Source organism: Mytilus galloprovincialis, chromosome 9 (assembly GCF_965363235.1).
Source record: "Mytilus galloprovincialis chromosome 9, xbMytGall1.hap1.1, whole genome shotgun sequence".
Classification (NCBI taxonomy): Eukaryota; Metazoa; Mollusca; class Bivalvia; order Mytilida; family Mytilidae; genus Mytilus; species Mytilus galloprovincialis.
The window spans coordinates 33,533,118-33,558,775 of NC_134846.1; the positions used below are offsets into that span (position 1 = coordinate 33,533,118).

A 25,658-nucleotide genomic window follows, 5' to 3' on the forward strand; every position below is an offset into this window, starting at 1 on the left:
TTGTTGCGAGGATGAACTAAAAACAGTTAATATGTTGGAGTCAATATTTATAATGTAGTAATTTATATCATCAATCTGAGCTGTGCTTTCAAAATACATCTTTTAAAACATTTAGAAGGTTCTTAGTTTTTTTACACATATATCTTACATGTTTAGGAAAACATGAGATAATCCTTCATTCTTTTTCTTTTACAACATTTACAACGTTCCATGTTCCACTGTTACTGATTTATTCTTTAATAATGATGAAGTATATTTGACTATACGAGTCGCCATCCATACAACATAGATTGAACTTTGCAGGAATAACAAATATTTGGGAAACATATTGTGTAGTCTTCCATTTACATGATTAACAACAGTTTATGAGTGTTTACACATATTTTTTAACCTTTTTTATCTGATGAGAGTATAAACAACCGCAAACCAAGTCAATAACACACATGTTACGGAACTATAAAACTAGTTATACCAAGTTATTATGTAAGCTTCGGTCACACCTTACCGGATAGCTCGAACGGACGCCTAACGGATAATTTTTTTTCAATCCGTTCATGTCCGTTAGACGTCCGTTTTTATCCGTAAGACGTCCATCCATGTCCGTTAAGCGTACGTTTTATCCGTCGACGTCCGTTCTGTCCGGTGGAAAATTTTGAGCATGTTCAAAACTTTGAACGGCCGTCCAACGGATAAAATGTCCGTTGAACGTCCGTTTTGTACGGTACTCGTCCGTTTTGTACGGTACTCGTCCGTTTCGTTTCCGTTTTGTATCCGTTACGTGTCCGTTATACATCCGTTGGAGGTCTGGAAGATAAAATCACCAACGGACTTCTACCGGACGTTTAACGGATAAAACGGATGATGAACGGATCTGAAACGGATAAATGCCAATTGAAAATTTAGAAATGCCAATTATTGGTATGTCAGATTTTTTAAGGTTCATGAATCGATCTTAGAGTATAGGCACGCCTTCACAATCAAGCAGTTCTTATTCAGGCCAGACACTGCCCTTTGGCGGAATTTTTGAAGAACAAACCAAAACCAGTTACACAGAAACATTTTGAATATTTATTCGATTTACATGTATTATTATTGTCGCCTTTGGTTTTTCCGTATATCTTGTTCATCCGTTTTATCCAGTACGCTTCCGTTAGATATCCGTTTTGTGTGGTACTCGTCCGTTGGATGTACGTTCGACATCCGTTCTGTCCGGTACGTGTCCGTTTCTTGTACGTTGCATATCCGGTTTGTGTCCGTTATGCATCCGTTAAACGTCCGTTTTATTCGGTCAGTACATCAACGGACTCACAACGGATAACAATTTTGTCAACGGACAACTTTTATTTTCATCCGTTAGGCGTCCGTTTGTGCTATCCGGTAAGGTATGACCGAGGCTTTAGCAAATACTACGAACAACACTTATTTGGTTATATTTATATAAAGAAGATTATGCATGCAAGCGTCAAGTTACACTGGTTGATATCCTGTAAGATTTAAATGTTATTCAAAAATGTATATAAAAATTTCCCTAAATTACTTTCATCTATTAATAAAGGTATCAATTTCAATTTGACTTCCTTCTTATACTATCATTTTTGTCACAAACAAACAGGGTAACATGGTTACTTTTTGGAATAGTTTAACATTGTATTTATTATTGGAATTCTTTGAATTTTCGATAGTAAGATCAGGTGAGTGTTTAAAAACATTTACTATTGAAATTGTCAATGGAAAGTTCATGTGATTGTTTAAACATTTTCTGTTGACATTTTTCAAACTAGCAATAGAAAGTTCAGATGAGTGCTTAGTGATTTACTTTTTCCATTCAGAATTATATAAAATATTCTATAAGAATGATAAAATATACTACCCATTGTACTTCCATAAATTATTCATATTTACGACATATTCATCCTTAATGAAAGGTTAAACTCAATTATACCTCATGTATCAGAATAAATAAAATTTAGAATGCTTTCCGGTGCACGTGAAATAAGTCCAGGTTTTGATGGCTCCGGGTTTCGAAGCTTTTTGTTTAATACATGCATGTTATATTGCTGTATTTTGTATTCCATTCTTTGTTTGTATCGTAGCTTTGGCGTTGCCTCTTCAAATCGGACCGATTTTCGAATGCCCATTCGTATAGACGTATCTATAAGAGTGCGAAAAGATACGAAAAAGGACATTCAAACTCATTAGTCGGCAATTAACTGACAACATCATGGTAAAATAAAAGAATAAGACCAAAAGGCAAACACCAGTTTACAAAACACAACCTAGAAAATAAAAGACTGAGCAACACGAACCCAACCAAAAACTGTGGGTGATATCTTATTGTGTTTTTGGAATACAGTGAAGTGTACTTATTCTTTCTTTAAATATAAAAGTCTGTACAATAAAATGAACATAACACGACAATGGCTCCTACTGATTTGAGTGATTTAGCCTGAAGGTACCAATCTGACTTTTGTACTCGCATATTGATCCTTACCATCGTGATTTGTCCGTATCCTTGAAATAATTAGTATTACAGGTCGTGTCAAAACTTTAACGTCACCGGCTAGTTTTCCTCACCTGAAAAGAAAATGACAAAATTTCTTCAGATCAAAACAAGCATTTTTGATATAGCCCATGTATTACTTAGATTTTTGTTGAGTTGTTTCATTATCTAATTTAACACTATCAACTATATGCAATACTAATTATAAATTTGTTTTTCAGTATCCACTTCTACAATTCACATTGTTCCGGGGGATGAAGTGTTGTTTAACTGCTCTGAATACTCATCCATAACATTTAAAAATATAAGCGTTCAAAATACAGGCAAATGTGAAAGTAGACAGGCTGATTGTTATCTCAACAGGAATGATCACGAATTAATAAAAAGATGTGAAGGGTATCCCAGCTGCTTTGTGAACGGATCTCTTCTGACATCATCGTGCCTATGGGAAGATCTATATTTCGATTTGTCATATATATGCAAGGGTAAATATCGATTACAATGACTTATAGAAAATGTGAGATCTAAATTCGGTATTAGAAATACGATACAATAATGTGTTGTTTAAACGCCCAGATCCAATTTTCATCATAGTATAAAAGACTATTCATTATTTTTAACCTTTTTATGTTTAATGATAACTTTATAACATGAATAGCGAACAACAGACATGTACTTTAATTATGGACGTGTATACGTTGGATTTAATTTGATACGATTTGGATGAATCTCTTGAACTTTAATGTGTTAGTACAGTGTACGTTACAGGATAAGATGCAGTAAAAAAAATTAAAGACCTCGAACTCTTTACTAAAGAAGTTAAGAAAAACCAAATGGTATATTTGATTTTTTATATACTTTTTCGATTGGCTTTAAGAGTAATGTATATGTTTAAAAAATAATGTGTTGCTTCTTAGAAACTTAATTTATTGTATGAAGCTTCTTTTTACATTGTATAACTTTTAATAAAAAGAAAAAAATCCCTTTTCTTTAACTAATTTCTATCTTCTATATATACACATTCTTCCACTGTATCTAGTGTGATACGATATATATCCACTCGCGATAGTAAGAATCTCAAATTTTAAAGAGGAGCCTCGCAGACCGTTTTAAATGTTTGATGTTTAACTCTCGAGAGTGGGTAAATGTCGTATTAGATGAGATTTGATGGTGGAATATGTTTTACTAATACTTTTGAAACAGTATGCAGGCAAATGTATTCCTTTTTTGTTTAAATGATCTGCAAAAAGATGTGTTCTTTTTATGTGACGTCATCATGCATGGTCGCTTTTTTTTATGCCGTCACAATAAGAAATTTATTGGAAGATGAGAAAATTTGACGTCATAATCAAATGTTGACCAATGACTGAAGCAGTGAAATCAAACGAACCATACGTTTATTGAATAAAGAATAGTCAACAGACTTAAACGAATGAATAGTGTAAGAATTAGAGAAATATATTTTTAAAACATTCACACGTATTTGGACGCCAAACATTACTATAGGTTGTCGTTTAGTAGAATAATTTAATTTGGAAAAGACATAATTAAGCTTTTCTTGTTATGAACAGTTAACATGGTTAAATACAAAATAAACAATAAACAATTAAACATTGTTTTTTTCCATATCTTTCTTAGCGGCATCTTACGAATATACCGGCTGCTATGTAGATGACCGGGAAAGAGTATTGAATGAAAGTCACAAAGACAATCAAGCAATGTCGGCTGATATTTGTTTTGAAATTTGTACAGAGTATCAAACATCAGACAAATACGAATACTTCGGAACACAGGTATATTGTATATCAATTTTCAAACTGTAATACTACACGAATAGGAAATGTAGCATCTCAAAACAATCTGTACTTGCAATTTGGTTCATAAACTAAACATCCAGTAAAGCGTTTTGGATGCACAAAGTTGATAAAGCGAATTTTAATTTACAATAGGTGTTCAATTCATACAAATTCTGATTTGTTATTTGCTATCGTCATATCACAACAGTTGTAGCCAATTCTAAAGATATGAAACAAAACGATAAGCTCTAACCACTATATCAAATAGCAGGTGTTGTTTCTGTCTTCGGTTATGTATTTTCTTCTGTAAAATATGAATAAAATCCATCTAGTATGTTTTTAAGAGCGACTGTTTTCTTTTCATATTCCGCTTATCATATTGAGTAGAATGTCCATTCAATAGCAGATTTGTTAATATACTGTAAAGAATTCACAGTTTATGACAAATCTTAGTAAAAACCCATCTAGATTGCATTTTTATTTTTTATTGATAAATTCAACAACACTGACCGTTATATGCAAATAATTTATAATAGCATTTAGTATTTAAATTACACAACAGATTTGTAAAGATCCGCCAAAGAAAGTTTTCAAAGACACTTTGTTTTTTATTCGATCAAGGACGGATAAGATTGCATTATCCGTAAATTTGGTATTATTTAAATTTTCGATTAACAACTAATGGAATTTATTTAATAAAAAGAAAAGGACCAGGTCACGTGGTTCAAATTATGTGCATTGTATGTAGGATTTTGCTACATAGCTTTCAATTTCTACATGAAAAAAATGGCCATGCTTATAGTTTATGATTGGAATCTGAACAAACGTTATCTATGATAAACAAAAAATCAAAACAAATACAGTGACAGATGTATATTTAGGGTTTCTATAAGATCACGACGGATTGCAGTAAGTTTTGTTTTCATCCCGATTTTAATGCGTTTCCCTCAGTTTTAGTTTGTTACCACGTTAATTTGCTTTTTTGCCCTGGATTTATGAGTTTTGAACAGCGTTATACTACTGTTGCCTTTATTTAGTAGTTGCGAGCATATTTAATAAGGTATTATTCATTTTCGTTATATCTTTATCTATTTGTTTTTCTTTTCTGTTTGTGCTAAACTGGGACTGGAACACGCAGTATCCTAAAGTCTATGTTCTCAATTTTGTCTTTTTGATGAAACAACTTCCTTTTCTAAACAAAAACAATTTGGTGTCTCAATATCTATATGTATACATATATATTTTTTTTTTAGAGTATGATTTCATCTCTTGAATTATTTTCCTCATATATATAAACATATGGGTGTAAATACTGTATTCTGACGCGGACATTTTTAATATCTATTATAGTATGGGCATGAGTGCTTTTGTGGAGATGGTCAGCAACTCAATTCTTACCACTATAATAAATTAAAAGAATCCGAATGTAGCATGCCATGTTTACATAATGAAGATGAGATGTGCGGTGGTTTTTACAGGATGTCTGTTTATAAAATTACGACAAGTAAGTTACTAACTTTAAATAATAAAGATTTGTATGTGCATTTGTACTAGTATTGTTATAGATAGAGTGTGCAAATTGATTGTATCTCAATCATAAAATTGAGAAAGGAAATGGTGAATATGTCAAAGCGACAACCACCCGACCATAGAGCAAACAACAGCCGAAGGCAACCAATGGGTCTTCAATGTAGCGAGAATTCCCGCACCCGTAGGTGTCCTTCAGCTGGCCCCTAAAATATGCATAATAGTACAGTGATAATGAACGTCATACTAAACTCCGAATTATACACAAGAAACTAAAATTTAAAATCATACAAGACTAACAAAGGCCAGAGGCTCCTGACTTGGGACAGGCGCAAAATTGCGGCGGGGTTAAACATGTTTATGAGATCTCAACCCTCCCCCTATACCTCTAGCCAATGTAGAAAAGTAAAAGAATAACAATACGCACATTAAAATTCAGTTCAAGAGAAGTCCGAGTCTGATGTCAAAAGATGTAACAAAAGAAAATAAATAAAATGACAATAATACATAAATAACAACAGACTACTAGCAGTTAACTGACATGCCAGCTCCAGACCTCAATTAAACTGATTTAAAGATTATGTCTTCATCATATGAATATCAGGTACAATCCCTCCCGTTAGGGGTTTAGTATCATACTATCATAAAATATATGAGAAGAACATAACCCGTGTCATGCCAACAACTGTTTTTTTTTTTTTTTTTTTTTTTTTTTTTTTAGAAATAAATGTGTTTAGTTCCGATGCAAAGACCCTATCAGTGAATCAATGTTAAAGCCAAAATATGCAATCTTTAATGACCTGACAACAGTATCGTAACTATATCCCCTTTTAATAAGTCTATTTAAAGGTTTTGTTAGTTTCTGAGGAGAATACTGACATTTTTGTGCTTTATAAAGAATATTTCCATAAAATTTTGGATGTGAAATACCTGAACGTATAAGATGTCTGCATGTTGAGTTATATTTACGAATTATTTCCTTATACCGGTGATAAAATTTAGTAAATGTTTTGACCAGTTTGTGATATCGAAAACCCTGGTGTAATAATTTTTCAGTAATACATAAATTTACCGTGTTAAAAAGCTGTATCGATGAAAGATGTTAAAACCAGACTATCAAACCCGTTTTAAACAATAGCATACTGTGCCTTTCGTAAAACCTCCAATCCAAAGTTTGACTTGGGTAATAGAGAATGGTGATTTTGACTACTGGCCTACTCTTCCTTCCGTGCTATATGCCAATCTTTTCGTTCGTGGCTTTTTTTTAATAGGATATGGAAAAAATATAATTCATTTCGTAGAGGAGAATTCCTCACATGAACACGTAAAACAAACAAAGTTTGTGAGTTTTTTTTCAATTTATATGTTCTATATTTGTATCATTTGAATTTGGATGCAACACACTGCAATAGTGAGATTTATCATTAGTATTAATTCCACATATTATCTTTGCATTAAGGTCTTATAAACGTGCCTTTTCAATGAGATAACATCCATTTCAGAAATATCCAGCAACCATTCCTGTTTAAAAATTGACCGGGAAAATATGATAGCAGATTGTAACACTGATCAGTTACAAGAAAAAAGCCTTTGTGTAAAGTTTGACATTTTTTCTACTGTCAATGTTACTGACCAGATATGTAGAAATCAGGGCAAAGAAATTGGAAACCAGCTGTATGAGTTTTGTAAAAATACAAAACTTAACGGAAACTGTGTTTATAATCTGGCAAACCTTTTAACGACTGATATGACATTGCTACCACCTTCAAAGAATATTTCAATAATGTATTCATGCAAAGGTAAGGTATGTTTCCACATAATACTGAACTATTTTTTTTTATTTCTTATTATTTATTGGTCGAAATATTTTAAAGTGATGTTCTAAAGTTTGATATTCCTTTTAATTATTTCCTGTAACGTCTATGTTATATACAATATAGATACATGTACCTAATATTTTATATGTTATTGATATTGTGTCATAAAATGCATATCAAACTTATATATTCAGTGTAGGTTTTCTTGTTTTTGTTTGATATTTTTTTAACGAGGTAAGCTATTTCAAGTGCTATTTTATAGTGTGCCTTTTTACGTGTAATGTTACAATACTGTCTCAGGTTATGTTTGATGGTTGGTGTCTGATAAAACGTTTAATTCCGCTGCATTTTTATGAAACTTTTCGAAAACATGAGCCTGTTGTTTGGTGGCTGTCGTTTGTTGGTGATGTGTTTCTAGTCTCTCGTTTTTTTTATATAAATTGGAACGTTGGTTTTTTCTGTTTGAATTGTTTTACACGTCTAGTCATTTCGATGCCTTTTATAACTTGTTGTGAGCAAATGTTTAAGGTCGTACTTTGACCTGTAACAGTTATTCATACATTTAGACTTGGATTGAGTTGTCTGAATGGACCAATCATCAAATAACTTTAGCTTTATAGAAATAATTATCGGAGTCAAGTACTCTATTTTTAGACACCTTGTCTGTAATGGTATAAATTGCAATATTGAAACCAAAATATATGAAAAAGGAGACAATTTGAACTTTAATTGTCAAGACAATATTCCTTTTTTAAGATGTTGAGTTTTGATTAGTCGGAAAAATTTCCAGATCTGATACTAGAACTTGTTTAAGTACACTCATCATAGTTACCAGAATTAAAGTGTGTTTACGTTCAGACGCGCATTTTTTTCTACAAAAGACTCATCAGTGACGCTCGAATTAAAACAAATGTAAAAGGCCAAATACAGTTGCACAGTTGAGCATTCCTATTGAAGGGACATTTTTGTGAGAGTTTTCATCATGTTCGTTTTACATATTTAAATTATTACTCTTCGTACAGTCGAACATATTTTGCATAATGAAACATTGCCGCTGAGGATTATTACTGTTAAAAGAAGTTGCTACCATGTCAACTAGTTTTTAAGGTTTGTTAGCTATATTTTCATTTGGGAAACCATTGTCTACGATTTTGAACCGATTAATTGCAAAACATCTTTTAAAATTACATTACATGTATTCCTCTTCAACTATCCTTATTTACTATAATTATTGCGAAATTAAGAAATATTTTACTCCGTTCGCACTCTCAATTGTATTTCATAGTGAATTCAATATTCTTGTTCATCAGACGTGATAAATTTAAACATGGTGTAAAACATTATATTCTACATTTTGTTTTCATTTTAAATAATATTTTTCACCAGTTCTGCATTTTGCTTTTTTCTCGTCTAGTTCAACGTAATTTAACAAGTTTTGTCTATTTTTTGGCATTATATCTATCAGTTCATTCACGCAAGAATAGTCCTGATATGTGTACAGTTAATCATAAAGATGTAAGCTCTTTAAAACTAGTTCATATTTTGGGATATTTGAAATATATAAGATTTTAGTCCAATAAATATGTAACATACGATGGGTTAAACTGTTTGTTACTGTTGTTCAGCTCAGGTGATACCAGAAAAAAATGATATATATAGAAATGGGATATTGACAATTTGAAAGGTGAAATCATGATGCGTGTCACAAAAATAGGTTAAAAATGTCCAGTTCTGACAATAATGTGTAAAGGACCAAGATATGAATCAAACCTTTACTTTTAGTGGCGTCCTGTACCCTTAGTTGTTTTTTAATTCTTTTACTCATACGTTAACGTGCATAACATATAAAAAGATGTGGTTCAGACCTTTTAAAATTCAAACTGACCATTATTCCGTGCGTTCATCGTGTATCGTGCGTGTTGCGTGCGTGCATCGTGCGTGTACCGATCGTGCGTTCAGCATTCATCGTTCCGTGTATTTTCCGTGTAACGTGCGTGCATCGTGTATTCTTAATCGTGTATCGTGCGCTCATCAAACATTCATTTTTAACCGTGTATCGTGCGTTCATCAATCATTCATTCTTAACCGTGCGTTCGTCCATCGTGTATAATTGTGTAGATCAGATAACGTGCATTTGTGAAACGTTCATCTCTAATTGTGTTACGTTCATACATTGCGGTTTTTATATGATAGTCGGTTATAGAGCGGTTAAAGTATATGTATATATATATATATATATAATATATATGTATGTTCCGACTTTAAATAAAATTTACAGTCATACTTACTTTCTTGTAGACTCTTAATTAACTTCATCGTACATAACGTTCATACAGATTCATGACTTTTTGTGTAAATATTTTATCATCTGTAAAGATTTTGTGGTTATTCGGTGAATCTTGGCTGGGACGGACACATTTTGATATAATGATACATGTTGTACGTACAAACAATAACATGATATTGACATTTCTACGACAGAAGAGTTAAAATTGGAATTTTTATTCAACTGAGCGAAAATGAACTTAAAAATATACTGTTGGCCAACTGGTATTTGTTAAAAATATTCTGTCAATTAAATACAAATGTGTTTTTGCAAAATTTAAATGTGGGGTAGCTCCACTAAAAAAATAGAAACTGGAAAGTATGAAAGAAAAGAAGTCCACGAGATGACATGTGTTGTAGCTCTACTATTGAAGATGAACTTCATGTCATTCTAAAATGTCCATTATAGTATAATATTATACATTTTAATGAATATTTTAACCCGCGGCTATAATTATCAGATAGCGAAAATTTAATATTTTTATCTAATAACGGCAATGTTGCTGCTATAGTCGCCAAAAACACCAACAATATTTTATTGAAAATAAACTATACAAATCCTTGGTTGTAGATCCTAGGTAGATTATAATTCTTCGCAAATTCCTATGCTACTAAGAAATTTCGAAATATTTAAGTTTTGATAAATACCATTATAAATATCATTTTTGTCTTAGTTTCTGATGGTCACATGCACGTTATGTTATTTCATTGAGAAAATACAAGATACAAGATTGTCGGGTAAATGTGGATTGCGGATTAAATTGTTAAATGTCAAACATGAATTAACAAATTAAACTGAGGCGAATAAACACGAATATGTATATTCTCTTCAACAGTGTTTGAATTCTCTGTTCTGAATTTCATTTAAACTAAGCTAAAATGTTTTGTGGAAAATTGAATAAAAATAAACGTTACATGTATTTGAAGGCATTATTTTAATTAAACAAATATAAGATCACGCAAATATATCATGTATTATTTTAAATTGAGGAACTTTTAAAACTTGAAATTGGATTCACAAGTTTAAGATATAATCTTGTTTTTTTTTTGTTTTTTTTTAAATTAGTTAAATATATGGTATTATCATAACAAGTCTTTACTTGAATGGAATAAACATGGAACACTTTCACGGATTCATTTTTCATTGTGTTCATGGTTGCCTATCAATGACACTGTTTTTTATGTATGTCTAAAAGATTATTCAATTCAATTCAATTCAATATTTTATTTACGTCTCACCTTATATATAAAATTACACAATACATTTATAACAGATACATTTTTTATACATAAGCCAATCTGTACAGATTTATGAGAGACGATAGTCACTTAAAAGAATATGTATATGTACATAATAAATATTAAATCTAAATGGTAAAATTATACAACAAAAGTATTTAATTATTATTTACAATATAAAACTTCTCGGCGTCGTTTAAGAATAAAATTACAGGTTTTGGCACATAATCTTATAATATCTTGATTCGAAAATAAAAATACCATTTTCTGACAATCTGTAAAACTATTAAAATGTTCATCAATTTTAAGAGACTCAGTAAAAAGAACTTGTCTAAGATCATTATAAACAGGACAATGTAAAATAACATGATATTCATCTTCGACAGTATTAAAACAATTAAAACAACATCTCTCTTCCAGCGGCAAATTTTCATACCTCCCAGTTTCCAGTCTAATAGGAGCCACCCCACATCTAAATTTTGCAAAGGCGCTTCTTTCACAAAAAAGGCATTAACAGTTTGCAGTAGTTTTCTACAACATACTCCTGCTTAAAAATATTATAGGTTCTCAATTTATTACGCCCATTTTCCCGTCTGGAAGAGGATGAACTAATAATACTTTTCCATTCTTCAATATAATTATCCAACATTCTTGACATGACTGTATCAATAAACATATTTTTATTAATATTAGTGTTTGTATTACAAAAGTCAACCAATTCAAGTTCCGTGAAATGTTTTTTAACAATGAAATTCAAATTTTTCACAATTCTATGTTTCAGACTGACCTCATCAGCCCATATGAATATTTTCCTATTAATACGATCTGGCTCCATATTTACTAATCTGTGCCAGTGTCTTGCAATTACTTTCCATTGAGTATGGTAAATTGGAATCCACCCCATGTCTCCCATAATAGCTGGATTAGGTGTATATTTACCAACACCAAGGAAGAACCTACACGCTCTCATTTGAATCGCTTTAATAAATGAGAAATTCTTGCATCCCCAAATCGCAGCACCATATTCAACAATAGGACTTACAAGTGCATCAAATAGTTTTTTATAGACGTCATATGACATGCCACCAATAGCTTTACACTTAGCTATAACCAGACCTAGAGCTCTGTTTGCTGACCTAGCAACTGCTTTTGCAGTAATACTAAAGTCCAGAAACTTATTTAAAACAAGGCCTAGATAAGCATTATTACTGACTAGGTTGGTACCCTCCGTAAAACATTCAGTTTGCCTTCGGAACATACAAATATTAAGGTATTGTCAAGAATTTCAATAACGGCTGGGAAACAAACTAGTTGTTAACCTTCTATGATTATTAAAGAATGACGGATGCTGTTTTTTTCCGGTACGTCTTAACACTGCTAAGGAATCCTTAGTGCACTAAGGCTTTGACTATACAATGCCACTAAGGAATAGAAGGAGTGATTTATATGTATTATTTTTATATATCGTGTTAGAGATTGATATTTAATGCATAAATTTCAAATTTTACAGAAAAATAATCATAAAAAAACGAGATATTCAACATTATTTAGACACGTGCCGGTTTTTCTTTGATATGCCGAAAATCAATGAACCGTTTGACACTTGCCAAATAACATATATATATAGCAACTGATTAAACAATGACGATCTTTTTTATTTTAAGTGATTTAAAACAATTGTATCGAAAAGATTTATGCTTCAAATATTTAATTAATGTGTTGTTCTTATTTAAAATGATGAAAAGGACAAATAATTTTGCTGTTGTTTCATTTCTTTTGCAACAAAATTGTTTGCCATAGGAGCACGACTTTGATGTGCGCCAACTTATAAATAATAATGTGGTCAGCTTGTTCAAATGTTTATGTGAGATATATATATATACGGAGACAAAAGGAATATATATATTTATTAGTGTTTTGTTTTTATTTTAATTCCGACAAAGATGCGTGTAAATAGAAATGGTTTCACTAAAAATATGAGTAAATTCCGAAAACCATCATAAGAAACAACTTTGTTAAGTTTCATGAAATGGATAAGCGGTTCTCAAGTTACAATGCGACATGCGGACGGACGGACGCCGGACATTTGTATACCATAAAACGTCCCGTCAAAATGTCGACGGGCGTATAAAAAAGTGTAGTGCACCCGTATGTCAGAAAGAAATCTGATTTGTATGTTTTTTGTCGAGTTTTCGACTTTAGTCGAAAAAGCGAGACTAAGCGATTCTACATTCCGTCGGCGTCTTTGAAATTTTAATGACAATTTTAATGACCGTTTCTTAAACTATCCTGGATTTCTATTAAACTTGGACAGAAGCTTGTTAATAATCATAAGATAGTATCAAGAAGTTTTAAAACACTTATTAGATTTATAAACTGTCTTGGTTTTTTTTTTATCAAACTTGGACAGAAAATTTTTTCAATCAAAAGATAGTATCAACAGGAATATTTTATTGATTTATTTCCTCATTTTTTTTAACAAATTGTCTGTTTAACATATTGTATGAGATAATTTATGAAATAATTACTGTGGTGTGTTCATTACTCACTGTTGAAGGCCGTGGGGTGACTAATGGTGAAAACTTCTGTGTCATTTTATTTCTTGCGATGAGTTGTCTCATCCCCAATCATACCACATCTTTTTCTTGTTATCAAAACATCAACACGTATTTTCAAAAACTTTAAGAACGATTGTACGAATATGTATTGAAACCTCGTAACCAGCTTCAATATGTTCATGTGTGGACAAGTACATGCATCATTTGCAAATATTTAAAACACGTATTCAAAATGGCGATTAACTGGAAACAACAAAGTATAATTAATACCAGAATTTGTGAAAACGCTCAACGAACAACTCAAGCTGACGACTTTGGCGCAATGGAGTGCGATTGTTTATAAAACGCGGGATATCTTAATTAAAGTCTACATATGTGCAGAGACATATAATACAATATTATATGTCTCTGATATGTGCAATTATTATGAGCAGTATATTTGTTTCAATGTCAGTATATAAAGCATTTTTTTTAATTTGTTTTTTAGGGATGCACCCAATTGCACCTTTTCATTTAAGATATATTTCCGTGACGTAACGTCGAAAGATTAGTCACATCACTAAAAACAATAAGGGAAATGAAACTTCTTCTCGCATGTTGCACTTTGGGTAATAGTTCTCGTCGACAAAATACTGCCTTGAACTCAATTTTTTTATAAATATAAAGAAGCCAGAATTTGGTTCTGAAATGTATATTTTTGTAAACTCTAAAAGCTAGGTAGCATATCCCTTAATTGATATAGGCTCTTAAATTCGACAATGTTTAGAGACAGTGCTAAGGCTGTTAGCAAGTCAAGGTCGCTAAACTCTCATTACCCGTTTAGAGATTTTCTGAAAATACAATGGCTTTTGCCTTATTCGAAACAAAAACATTAGCAAATATAACTGGTGGCCTTCGGCTGTCAATTGTTCTTTTCGGGTTGTTGTCTCTTTGACACATTCGCGATTTTCATTCTTAGTTTTAAAATAACTAAAAATACTATTTACAATTGTCAGTTCAAAATACATTTAAGAAGTCAGTGCGTTGATACATGTTATATTCTACTGAATTTACTATATCCGTTGTTATTACGTAATATATTTATTATATAAGTCCTGTGTCCAGGTGGAAATAACGGGCCGTAATAACAATATGTGATTTGTATGTCAGGTGAAAGTGACAACGGGTGGTATGTATACTAAAATGTTTATCATCTTCCATTTTACATGAGGGTGTGACTGGGGGTTTATAGAAGGAAATTATAGACAAAAAAATAAAGAATAAAAAATAACCAGACAAATAGAAAAGAAAATGACGAGGTACTAGAATATATGGAATAAAGAATGATCGGCAAAAGGTAAAACGAATTATAAAACAAATTGCCTAAAAATATAGAATACAGAAATACTGAATCCCCATTCAGACCCTCATGATCTGACATTAAAAGCTTTAGGACATTTATGGGCATGCGAAACAGTTTTAGACCGACAGTGATTTTTTTTTACAAAATCAATTTGTACATGTGTATATGTGCTAAAAATTATATCTTCATGTGCTAAATTTAAAAGACAAATGGGTTTGAATTATTCGACATTTACTTAATATTTCGGGTTCTTGGATATTTCTGTCCTTTGAGCAGACACCCTTAACATTTTATGTTTCAAAATATAAAGATATGCAGATTTCGGTAAAGAGATAAGGAATATCTTCGTTACAAAATTGGGTTCTTCCTACATTTGTGTAACAATTCTTTGTTAATAATTGATTTTTGTTAAAAGAAATTGATTTAAGAAAAAACCGTATTTTTGTTGAATATTTATCTAGTTTAAAAAAGTCGTTAATTTCTTCATAATAGTTGGAACAAAAATCTCCATACGGTATGAAGCCAAATTTCTAAAAAGAAGGGAAATATGCTCTTTTAAAAGGTAATGGTTAAATCTCGAAAAAATGTTAAAATTCTAAAAGTTTTAAAAAGAAAGAGTTTAATGTCTGCTATTTTAGATTAATTCTGTGAATTGTTTTTGTCTGCAAAAACATAAAACAGAGAGATAAAGAGAATCACAACTAATTGAATAAAATGGAGGATTGAAATGGAGAATGTGTCAAAGAGACAACAATCCAACCAAAGAGCAGAAAATAGTGCGTCTAAACACGGCTAAGGACTCACAAGTGCACTAATATGTTATAATATGCTACTAAGGACTAAAAGAGTGATGTGCAGTGTAAACACATTTCTTATCTAGATAGAGATTGATATTTAATGCATATATTCAAATTTAATCAATAAAAGATCACTGATAATAATTGGGGCGCACTACGTTTGCGCGCATTTGGGGATTAAAATGTTTTACGTTTGCGCGCAGCTTTTGATTACATTTGCGCGCATTCATTTTACAGGTAAATTCAGGTAAAAATTTAAATTAAATTACAATTGACTATATATTTTTTTTATTTTCATAATAAACATGACTATCAATTATTAATTTTGAAAATATTTCTTAATTCAAATTATAATTTGTTCATATAAAATTGTAAAACAAATTTTAAAGTGATCATTATAAATAATCGGTAATTTCTGTATTATATAAGAATCATTGAAAATTATGCAATTTTTATTCAGAAATAACTCATATTTATCAAATGTTCATGAATAGAGGAAAAAAACGTCATTTTTTGCTGCATGTTTATCAAAATTTAAAAAAATGCGTTATTTACAGTTTTATAAAATTTGGGTCACATAATCTCCTTGCAAAATGAAACAAATTGCCGTTTTAAAAAATAGGTGTCCATGCACTCGTTTACAAATTAAATCAGTTTGAATGATAAAAACCAGTCGAAAAATGCATCTTTCCCCGATATGTCACAGTTGACGTCGCCTTTACCTTTTTTTAAGATTAGCTATGTTTTAGCATTTTAACAATTTTATCTGTATAGATTTCTAGGATTTAGTGCTTGTGCAAAATAAAACGGACTTATCTTCTTCCACCTCATCGTTGGTGAGCAGGGTAAATAATTGAACAAATTATAAATAAATAGGTATTATTACCTGTATTTTACTTGAGTTTACCTGTCAAAAAAATGCGCGCAATTGTAATCAAAAGCTGCGCGCAAACGTAATGATTTTTGCGCGCAAATGTAGTGGTAATGCGCGCAAACGTAATGCACCGAATAAGGGCAATAATTGAACAATGCCTGTGCTGGTTTTCGTTAATTTTTCCGAAAATCACTGAACTATAAGACACGTGTCAAATTACATAACTAATAACACTATTACCTTAAAAAATGAAAAAAAAATAATTATTTAGAGAGAAAAATTACCCAGACAGATAAGATAAATTTATTTTATTATAGTGTCACATATTGATTGTCATAATAAAGTACACAATATACATATCATCACATAAAACATTCAATCAATACCCAGCCATAAAATTGACTTATGAGACACTTTTAAAACTATATTTACACTAAATTCTTATAAAAATCTGTATTAACACTAATTTACAAATACGTTATCTGTTAAGTAAAAACAAAATAAACTTGGCGATTAAAAAGTAATGAATAAAAATAAAGTAAAATAATGTTACTAGATCTATCACAGTTAATATAATTACAATCCATTAAATAAAAATACTTCGGTATAAAGTTATAAATTAAAATTAAAGAAAAAATCAGGTTAACCTTAATCTTGTTTTAACACTAGTTAAAAGTGAAAAGTTTTCGACGTAAAATGAATTTATGCAGACTCTTACAAAAATATTGCTGTATTTCTTCGCAGTTCATGATATTAACAAATTGATCATTTAAACTCATACTGTTAAAATTTTCAATATATTTAACGCATTCGAGTAAAAAATCATATCTCAAATCTGAATATAATAGACATGTCATTAGAAAATGTGTTTCTGTTTCTATTTCATCTAGTTCACAGTATCTACAAAGTCTTTGTTCAAGCGGAGTAGGCGGCCTGGAGTCACGCCCGGTCTCCAGGGCTAGCGGCAACGAGCCAGCGCGAAACATTGCCATGCATCGTCTCTGATATTTTGGAATGTTTATTCTGGTATATGTTTCAACATTAACATTGTCTTTATAAAGTCGATAGGTACGAAGTTTGTTTCCATTTACTTGGTTGCCTTTATCATTTAAAAGTTCATTTCGCCATTCTACATTGTCTAAGTTGATGAGTTTTTCATGGACCACTTGCATTGCATTGTTCACAGAAACGCCAATGTCCTGTACAACAATATTACTATCCACCTTGTCCACAATTTTATTCACCTCAAAAGTCCAACCTTTTCTTCTTCTGGATGACCATCTCCAAATCTTACTTAGGAGACGATTCTCATCAAGTCTATAAAGTTTACATAGTAAGCGTACACACGATTTTTTTAGTTTAGTCTTGGTCGAGGTCCAACCCATATCTCCGCGCGTCGCTATATTCGAAGTGTGTTTTCCTACACCCAAGAAGAGTTTACATGCCTTATTCTGCACGGTCGAGATTTGGCTAAAGTTTTTAAAGCCCCAAATTCCACTTCCGTAGAGGAGTATAGGCTCTACCATAGTTGAATAAAGTTTGCTAAATACACTGTGGGTCACACCACCGGCTGATATCACTTTTCCATATACCGCTCCAAGAGCTCGACTAGCTGACTTTGCGAGCTCTTTTGCATTCTTTTGAAACGTTATACATGTATGCTCATCAAGCCACACACCTAGATATTTGTACGAGTCTGTAACATTTAGATATATTTACCATAAAAATATGTTTTAAATTTTTAAAAAATCATTTAATATGCATCGGTTTATGATTTAATGAAAACATATAGAAAATTGTTAAGCTGGGGTTTTTTTTCAGGAAGGAAAATAATGTTTGCATCGAGAAAAATAGCCCCTCCCCTATAAATGATCATTAATTTACCTAAGTGGGAGCTTAAATTTTGGAATCTATCGCGAGGCCTGACTGCCATAAAAAACAGATTACGAAAAGCAAACAGTGGATACACCAATTCATTGATATATATGTATGAAAGACAACGACGGACACAAAATGATTGCACTGAATAATTTCAACTACCATTGAGATAGATTTTTCAAATCTCCTTATCAAATTAGACATGCATTTAAAAAAAACCTTGGGATATCTATTACCGTTAGGTTTCAAATTAGAATTAAAAATTGCATTTTCCCAAAGAGTTTTAGGTAAAACCCCGTGAATCTCACCTCCTAGAAATTTGAAGTGTCAGGTAAGATGTTTGAAAATATGTTTGAATTTTCTTACATACTTGAAATTGGAAAGGAATATAAACACCGTTAGCAATGGTTAGGTTTCAAATTGGAATTAAAAATTGCATTTTCCCAAAGAGTTTAAGGTAAAACCCCGTGAATCTCACCTCCTAGAAATTTGAAGTGTCAGCTAAGATGTTTGAAAATATGTATGAATTTTCTTACATACTTGAAATTGGAAAGGAATATAAACACATTCAGTATGTTTACTGTACAAACAAACAACAGACACCAATTGTGTCTTATATTGTTGAAGTCATTTTTACTGAGATCAAAATTTGATTAATTGATTATTCAGTGGTTGTTTAAACGTCCAGTGGCAAACATTTCATGCATATTCAGGACGAAAAGTAGTTTCAGAAGTATATATATAATGAAGTATTTGGTATTACAAATGTTTAAATTTTCTAATTATTTAGTAAATGTCATTTTCTTAGGTAGTTCTAATTAATTTGTACGAATCAAATTTTTCTGACAAAATAATATCTTTTGCTCTCAATTAACACGTACGTTTCTGATAACAATGGATAATATAAGGAACTTTGTAACGTAAAAAAAGAAAGTATGATTGTTTAATCAGGTGTTATGTCAGTTCGCTTGTGTCAGTCGGATCACTGATTTTCGGCAATATCAAGGAAAACCGACACGTTCTAAAGATTGTTCAACTACTCATTTATTGGTGAAATTATCACCTAATATGTCCTGTTGATAAGGATATATGTACAGAACTACAAAAATTTGCAGTGAATGTTAACATAAAAGAATCAAATAATTTCTGCTATGCTTGTAGTGAAAACGAAAACAGCTTACAATATTTTTTAAATATATACATATATAATCGTTTATAAAATGTATCCGTCAAAGTGAAAAAATACTAGTATATAACATGTAAAAATACATAGATCATTCATTTATTGCAATCAATTATATCAAACATGTTAGTTAAGATAATTTCTAGAACCAGTCTATCTCTGTAGATATAATGCGTCGGACATTGTATGCATAAAAATAAAATCTCGATTTTTAACTTTATGAAATAAAATTAGTAAGAGTTTCGCGGAACACAATGTCTCGCCTTCGTTTGCCGTAAACTTGAACTCTCAGGGTGAGGCTGAACAAAATCAAGACACTATATTTTGATTGTTATAAGCTTCTGTCCAAGTTCAAAAATATTTCCGGTGCCTATAAAATAGCCGACTTTAATTAAGTTATTTGAATCTGAGCTGGCAAAATAGCATATTATCTATTATGGTGGTATCGGCAAAACAGCTACAAGTATTGCCTTTAATGAAAATGCATATCAATTTTAAATACTATTCTAAATAAAATAGCTTTGAGAATCGTGTAAAAAGCGTTCGTTGTTCAGTCGCCAATGAATCATTCAACGTGCGTGTATCGTGTATTTATCATTTATCGTGCATCGTGCGTGTATCGTGCGTTCATCATTCATCATTCATTTTGCGTTAATCCTCCGTGTAACGCTCATCGCTCATCGTGCGTGTATCGTGTATCGTGCGTGTACCGTGCGTGTATCGTGCATTCACCGTGCGTGTATCGTGCGTGCGTGTATCGTGCGTGTGGTCAGTTTGAATTTTAGAAGGTCTGTATGATGCACTTCTTGGTACCTACCAGTTTGCCAGTTTGCCAGTTTGCTTTGGAATTGTGTTCTCATTACAATCTGATTTTCTCATCTATTACAGAAAAAAGTTTGGCGAATAGTTCGACAAGCAGAAGTTCTTCTAATTCACAAACACGTATGTACAAAAGATAGATAGAGTACAGTGACATGTTTATTTGAAAGGTTTTAAAGATTGTTAAAATCGTGAAAATATCTCATTGCATAAGTTTCATTCTAATGTATATCAGGATCAGGAACGAAAACAAACGTAACATACACAAACAATTGGCTGTTTAATTTCAGGTGATAAAATATGATATGTCAAGTAACATGACTAAACATAACAATATTATTCCTCAGTAAAATTTACTTTATTTCAAAACAAGCAGTAAAAAAGTTTCATAGGGGTTAATAGTTTGAATGATTTTAAGAGGAACTACACAGTAAAATAAAGTTATTTATTTCGCTACTCCGTTGGAGGGGGTCAATATGAAAATCAATTAATTAATTCGTAATTGTTCAACAGTAAGATAGAAATTTTCAACATTAATGAACCAGAAATCTTTAACTTGGTTGAAAATATTAACAAGATGTAATTTAAACCGTCCTAAACGAAGGTCTAGTCTATTATTTAAAAGTCCAACCGATGACGGAAACAATATCCGGACGCCCGTTTATCGTTTTCTCCCAAAAATAACCCAAACGGAATAATCATAAGCGAGGATTAAAAATGCAACTATGCATGGTACCTATACGACACAAAGGTATTATTATTAATTTAATGTGGAAGGAAGGAGAAACGACACAAAAAATGAGGTCTTCTCGTTTAATAGTAGAGATAATACAGAGAAATGTTACGTATTTTTATGAATTGAAAAAATTGAGGCTAAAATTTTGAAAACCGTGGCCTAACAGACTACGGAACAGCAATCAGTGGATACCACATTTGATTTATTTTATTCATAAAATACTATAGCTTGTATATATTACACGTAACAGAACGTGGTCATAATCTATATTGTACATGTAAAGAGCAGTTTAAAACACTTACACATAATAAAAAGCATTTCTAAATAATGACAAATAATAATTGTGACCGGTGTAAACAAACCGATCAAAATTATTATTAATTTGCAAAGAACATGTTCTTACCAAAAGCTGATAGGCAAACATTGCAGAACTTATAGTTCGCATTATTGGTTAATTTGTTCTCGTTCTATCAATGCATCAAATATTTACCACTACACTTCTGGCAAGAACAATCGATCAATCAATGTATTCATTTTAAAAATACTCAAGAATAAGGTTAAAAATGAAAAGGGCAAACAAAAAAATCAAACAGAAAGAGGACCGCAATCATGTCACGAAGTAACGTATGAGTATAACTTTATTCTACATTAATCAAAATCACATTAACATCATGCATTTCAATTTGTTAATATATGTACATTGATACATTATATTCAATATTTGTAAGAATGTACAGGTATATTTATATGGAGACTTTATTCTTTAAATCCTGAATTTACCTCACGTTTTACTAAGTATTATTTTAAGTGCCGTTACAAAAAACTACCAGTACTCCTCTTGTAGAAACTACAACTCAGGGTAAGTTACAACAGCCATTGTTATTTTCATTTATAATTCGCCCGTCCCTTAACATGACCTAAAGTTCCTCTTGATTGAAGTCATTATTGTTCCTACTTCCTTCTGGGTAGTATGACATTTCTTACGCGCATCAATCCTCTAACTATTAAAATTCAGAAAGAGAACAGTCATTTCAGTAAAAAAATTATGTTCATGTTTATCTATAACAAATGCATGAATAATATGTCCAATTTAGAACATAATTATCTATTTCATAGGTTTTACAATTTTATATAACGTGAAAAGTAATTTACAAGACACTAATCTTAAATATATTAAAATTGATGTTGCGCATCGGAATACGTACTAAAATTAGAGGGCACACCCAGGATTCTGAGAGAGGAACATTCTACTGCTCTTCTAATCAGAAATGTCGCGTATTTTCAGTTTACAAATCTAGTTAACAGTCTCATAATGCCTGGAATATTGAAAATCCTTTGAAAATGCTAGTAAAAGACAAAGTGTAATAATGTTATCTGTGCGTTAAACAAAACGAACTAGAAACTAATGTTTATCTAATATATGGTATAAGATGTTCACATTATCCTATTTTTTTTCGATATCAGTATTAATCTTCTTTTCAATATCTTCTTATGTTACCTGTTTGTTTAAGGACTTCACACGTCTAATGTGTATTGCAAAACCAAACAAAAAACCAAGGAAGAGACGTCTTTTAACGAACTTTTATGTATATTTATATAATAAAATTAGATGTATTTTTATCCAGTAGATAGTTTAGTTCAAAATCTAATATACAAACTTCAGATGTTCATATATGTGGTAAAATATCTGTTTGGATAACGGTGTATCTTCTTTTATAACTAAGTCAAAAGTATATAAACTGATTATTTTAGTCACAAATGTAATATCTGATTTGTGTGTAACCTTAAATTGTAGCATACTCCTACTTTGCCGTGTGCATTCTATATAATCTGGCAGAATGTTATCGTTATATTCAGCCTTGAATTCATAATATGCATTACTATTACTATTATTATTTTATTTTTGAAAATTGTTTATTACATGTGACAACTTGAGTCATCTGGACAACGAATTGTAATGAAAAAGCACATACAAAACACTATGTTTAATATTTAAATAAATAACATCCATATCTTTAATTTACAATGATTTTTTTGTAGCTAGTATTCCGACAGTTATCGTATCAGTATTGGTTGTCGTAATAGTTGTTGTTCTGGTTTTCATAATATTACTTCTCTACAGAAAACGAAAAATAGCAAAGAATTTGAATTCCTCTGAAAATCGGCAAAAACATTCTCAGACAGACAGCATCAATTCGTCGGTTAACAGGACTGGAATGGCAGGCATCAATATGCCCGCGATATATGAGAACATAAGTGATAATAAAATAGTTAATCTTGAAGCACACAAACAGGAAGGAAACTATGACACATTATCAACCAATAGAAAATCAGCTGAACATATGTACGCATCTACAGAATCAACAGAACCGGACTTATCTCAATATCAATCGCTTACCAATCCACCAGAATCTGATATTCACACTTATGCGTCAACAGAACCGGACTCATCTCAATATCAATCACTTACCAATCCGACTGAGTCCGATATCCACACTTATGCGTCAACAGCTTCTATACAGTGACGTTTTATAAAATGTTGAAATGTTTAATATTAAAAATGGTAGCAGACCCATGATGTGTATAGCAAATGCGTAAATCAAACCGTTTATCCTGTTTATGAATTGTGGATGGAGGTTCCATAGTTAACTGGCATCGATTTATGTATACTAAGGACGATACCAATATTAACAATTATTTAGGGTGTATAAAGCCCAAAAATGCCTGATTAGGGCTGGTTTGTAAAACACAATGCTGTCTAATTGTTTTAGCTCTGACCACTTGTCTTTCCATTCTTCTAGATAACAGTTGTCTTAGGCCAATGTCATTGTTTTTCTGTCCTGGCCCGGTTGGCAATTGATGAACAAATGACATAATTTGGTAAATGATGACATGCCCCTCTGATAAACGTGTTGTTTTATTTTTATTTTTTTCAAATTGCCGATTTCCCACCAGTAACATACATTTTCCCATCAAATAGCGCTTACATATCTCAGTTAATACGTAACGTTGATGCATGCTTGTACAATATTGACTTTCTTCTATAACAGGAACGTGCTCCTTACATAAAAAGTTCTCCACAAGAGTTATAAGGAAGAACGAGCGAATTAAACACTACACAAGTTGAACGTACATCACCAAAGTTGACGATATTGTGCATTGGTGTCTACACTCACTATTAATATCTTTCCTACTAATCCTGTGGTCTGTTTATTTATCGTCTGTGTTCTATTCTCGATTGTGAAATTGTAAACTGAGTCTCAATTTGCATGGCGGAGGATGCTTCCACAGCCGGATACGCTCACCATGTCGCGTATAATATGATTGCCGTCAATTAACACATGCTCCTGGAATAGCAATTATTGTATGTTTTGAATTAGAAAATATGACAAGAATTATCAGTTTAAAAAAGACAAATTTGTGATGATCAGTTCACATTACATGGTATTTAGGTGTAATACCACTAAATCTGGTACACCACACCCAGTTTTATTCGGAAAAAGGTCGGAAACAATTATTCCCTTAAATTTTACAGTTGTCGGTAATTAATCCTACATTTTTATTGCAGTAAAACATTTCTGATTCATCAACATATTTCTTTGGTATTTCAAATCACCAATATTTTTTTATTTATTTGGGTATTCTATGGAATTTTGTAAACTTGAGGTTACATGGTTTCTCAACCTTGTACACAGGTTAGATAAGATAAGGGGGAAAATTTGATGGTTAACTTAATTCCAGTGATGGTTATTTTCTTGTATGCAATGAAATGTTATGTGAAATTTCATCTATAGTACTGGACAGGATAAAACTTTACAAAGATCACTTCGGTACTTCTTTAAAAAGACTAATAGGGGAAATAAATAGTGTTATTCCATATTAGTATTATTTTAGTAGGTTTCTCTATACGAATTGGATTTTGAATAAAAAAGCATATTCACCTGGGAAAGTGTTATTCACCGCGCTAAACGTCACGCGCTTTTTCATGCAACGTTATGGTAAAATGTTTCATGTCAAATTTGTTTTGGTATATGTTTGTGATTGAATACATTTTCTTCTCTGAATATGGAATAAAACAATTACTGTCTTTTGATTCGATAAATATGGGGTTTAATTGACTTTTGAAAAACTGATATTCACTTCGGCCGTCGGCCTTAGTGAATATCAGTTTTTCAAAAGTCAATAAAACCGCATATTTACCTCATCAAAAGACAGTTTGTATAGTATTACACCTGAATATAGTATCTTAATCTCAAATCGCTTTAAT

The 25,658-nt window shown here is 31.5% G+C and overlaps 1 protein-coding gene across 1 annotated transcript; it reads left to right on the top strand.

The window, feature by feature from the left end:
- The first annotated feature begins 1,596 nt into the window (after positions 1 to 1,596).
- Positions 1,597 to 24,264, top strand: LOC143046768 (uncharacterized). Its single transcript, XM_076219847.1, has 7 exons — positions 1,597 to 1,691; positions 2,722 to 2,985; positions 4,139 to 4,293; positions 5,647 to 5,800; positions 7,326 to 7,622; positions 20,725 to 20,778; positions 23,432 to 24,264. The coding sequence occupies exons 1-7, from the start codon at positions 1,619 to 1,621 to the stop codon at positions 23,914 to 23,916; spliced, it is 1,482 nt and encodes a 493-aa protein (XP_076075962.1). The 5' UTR covers positions 1,597 to 1,618; the 3' UTR covers positions 23,917 to 24,264.
- The last annotated feature ends 1,394 nt before the right edge of the window (positions 24,265 to 25,658 follow it).

Bases quoted from the DNA above. Each gene is read 5' to 3' on its own strand.
- LOC143046768 (XM_076219847.1), top strand. From the start codon at position 1,619: ATGGTTACTTTTTGGAATAGTTTAACATTGTATTTATTATTGGAATTC. The intron at 2,986-4,138 runs GTAAATATCGAT...TATCTTTCTTAG, and splicing joins TTTGTCATATATATGCAAGG to CGGCATCTTACGAATATACC. The intron at 4,294-5,646 runs GTATATTGTATA...TATCTATTATAG, and splicing joins ACGAATACTTCGGAACACAG to TATGGGCATGAGTGCTTTTG.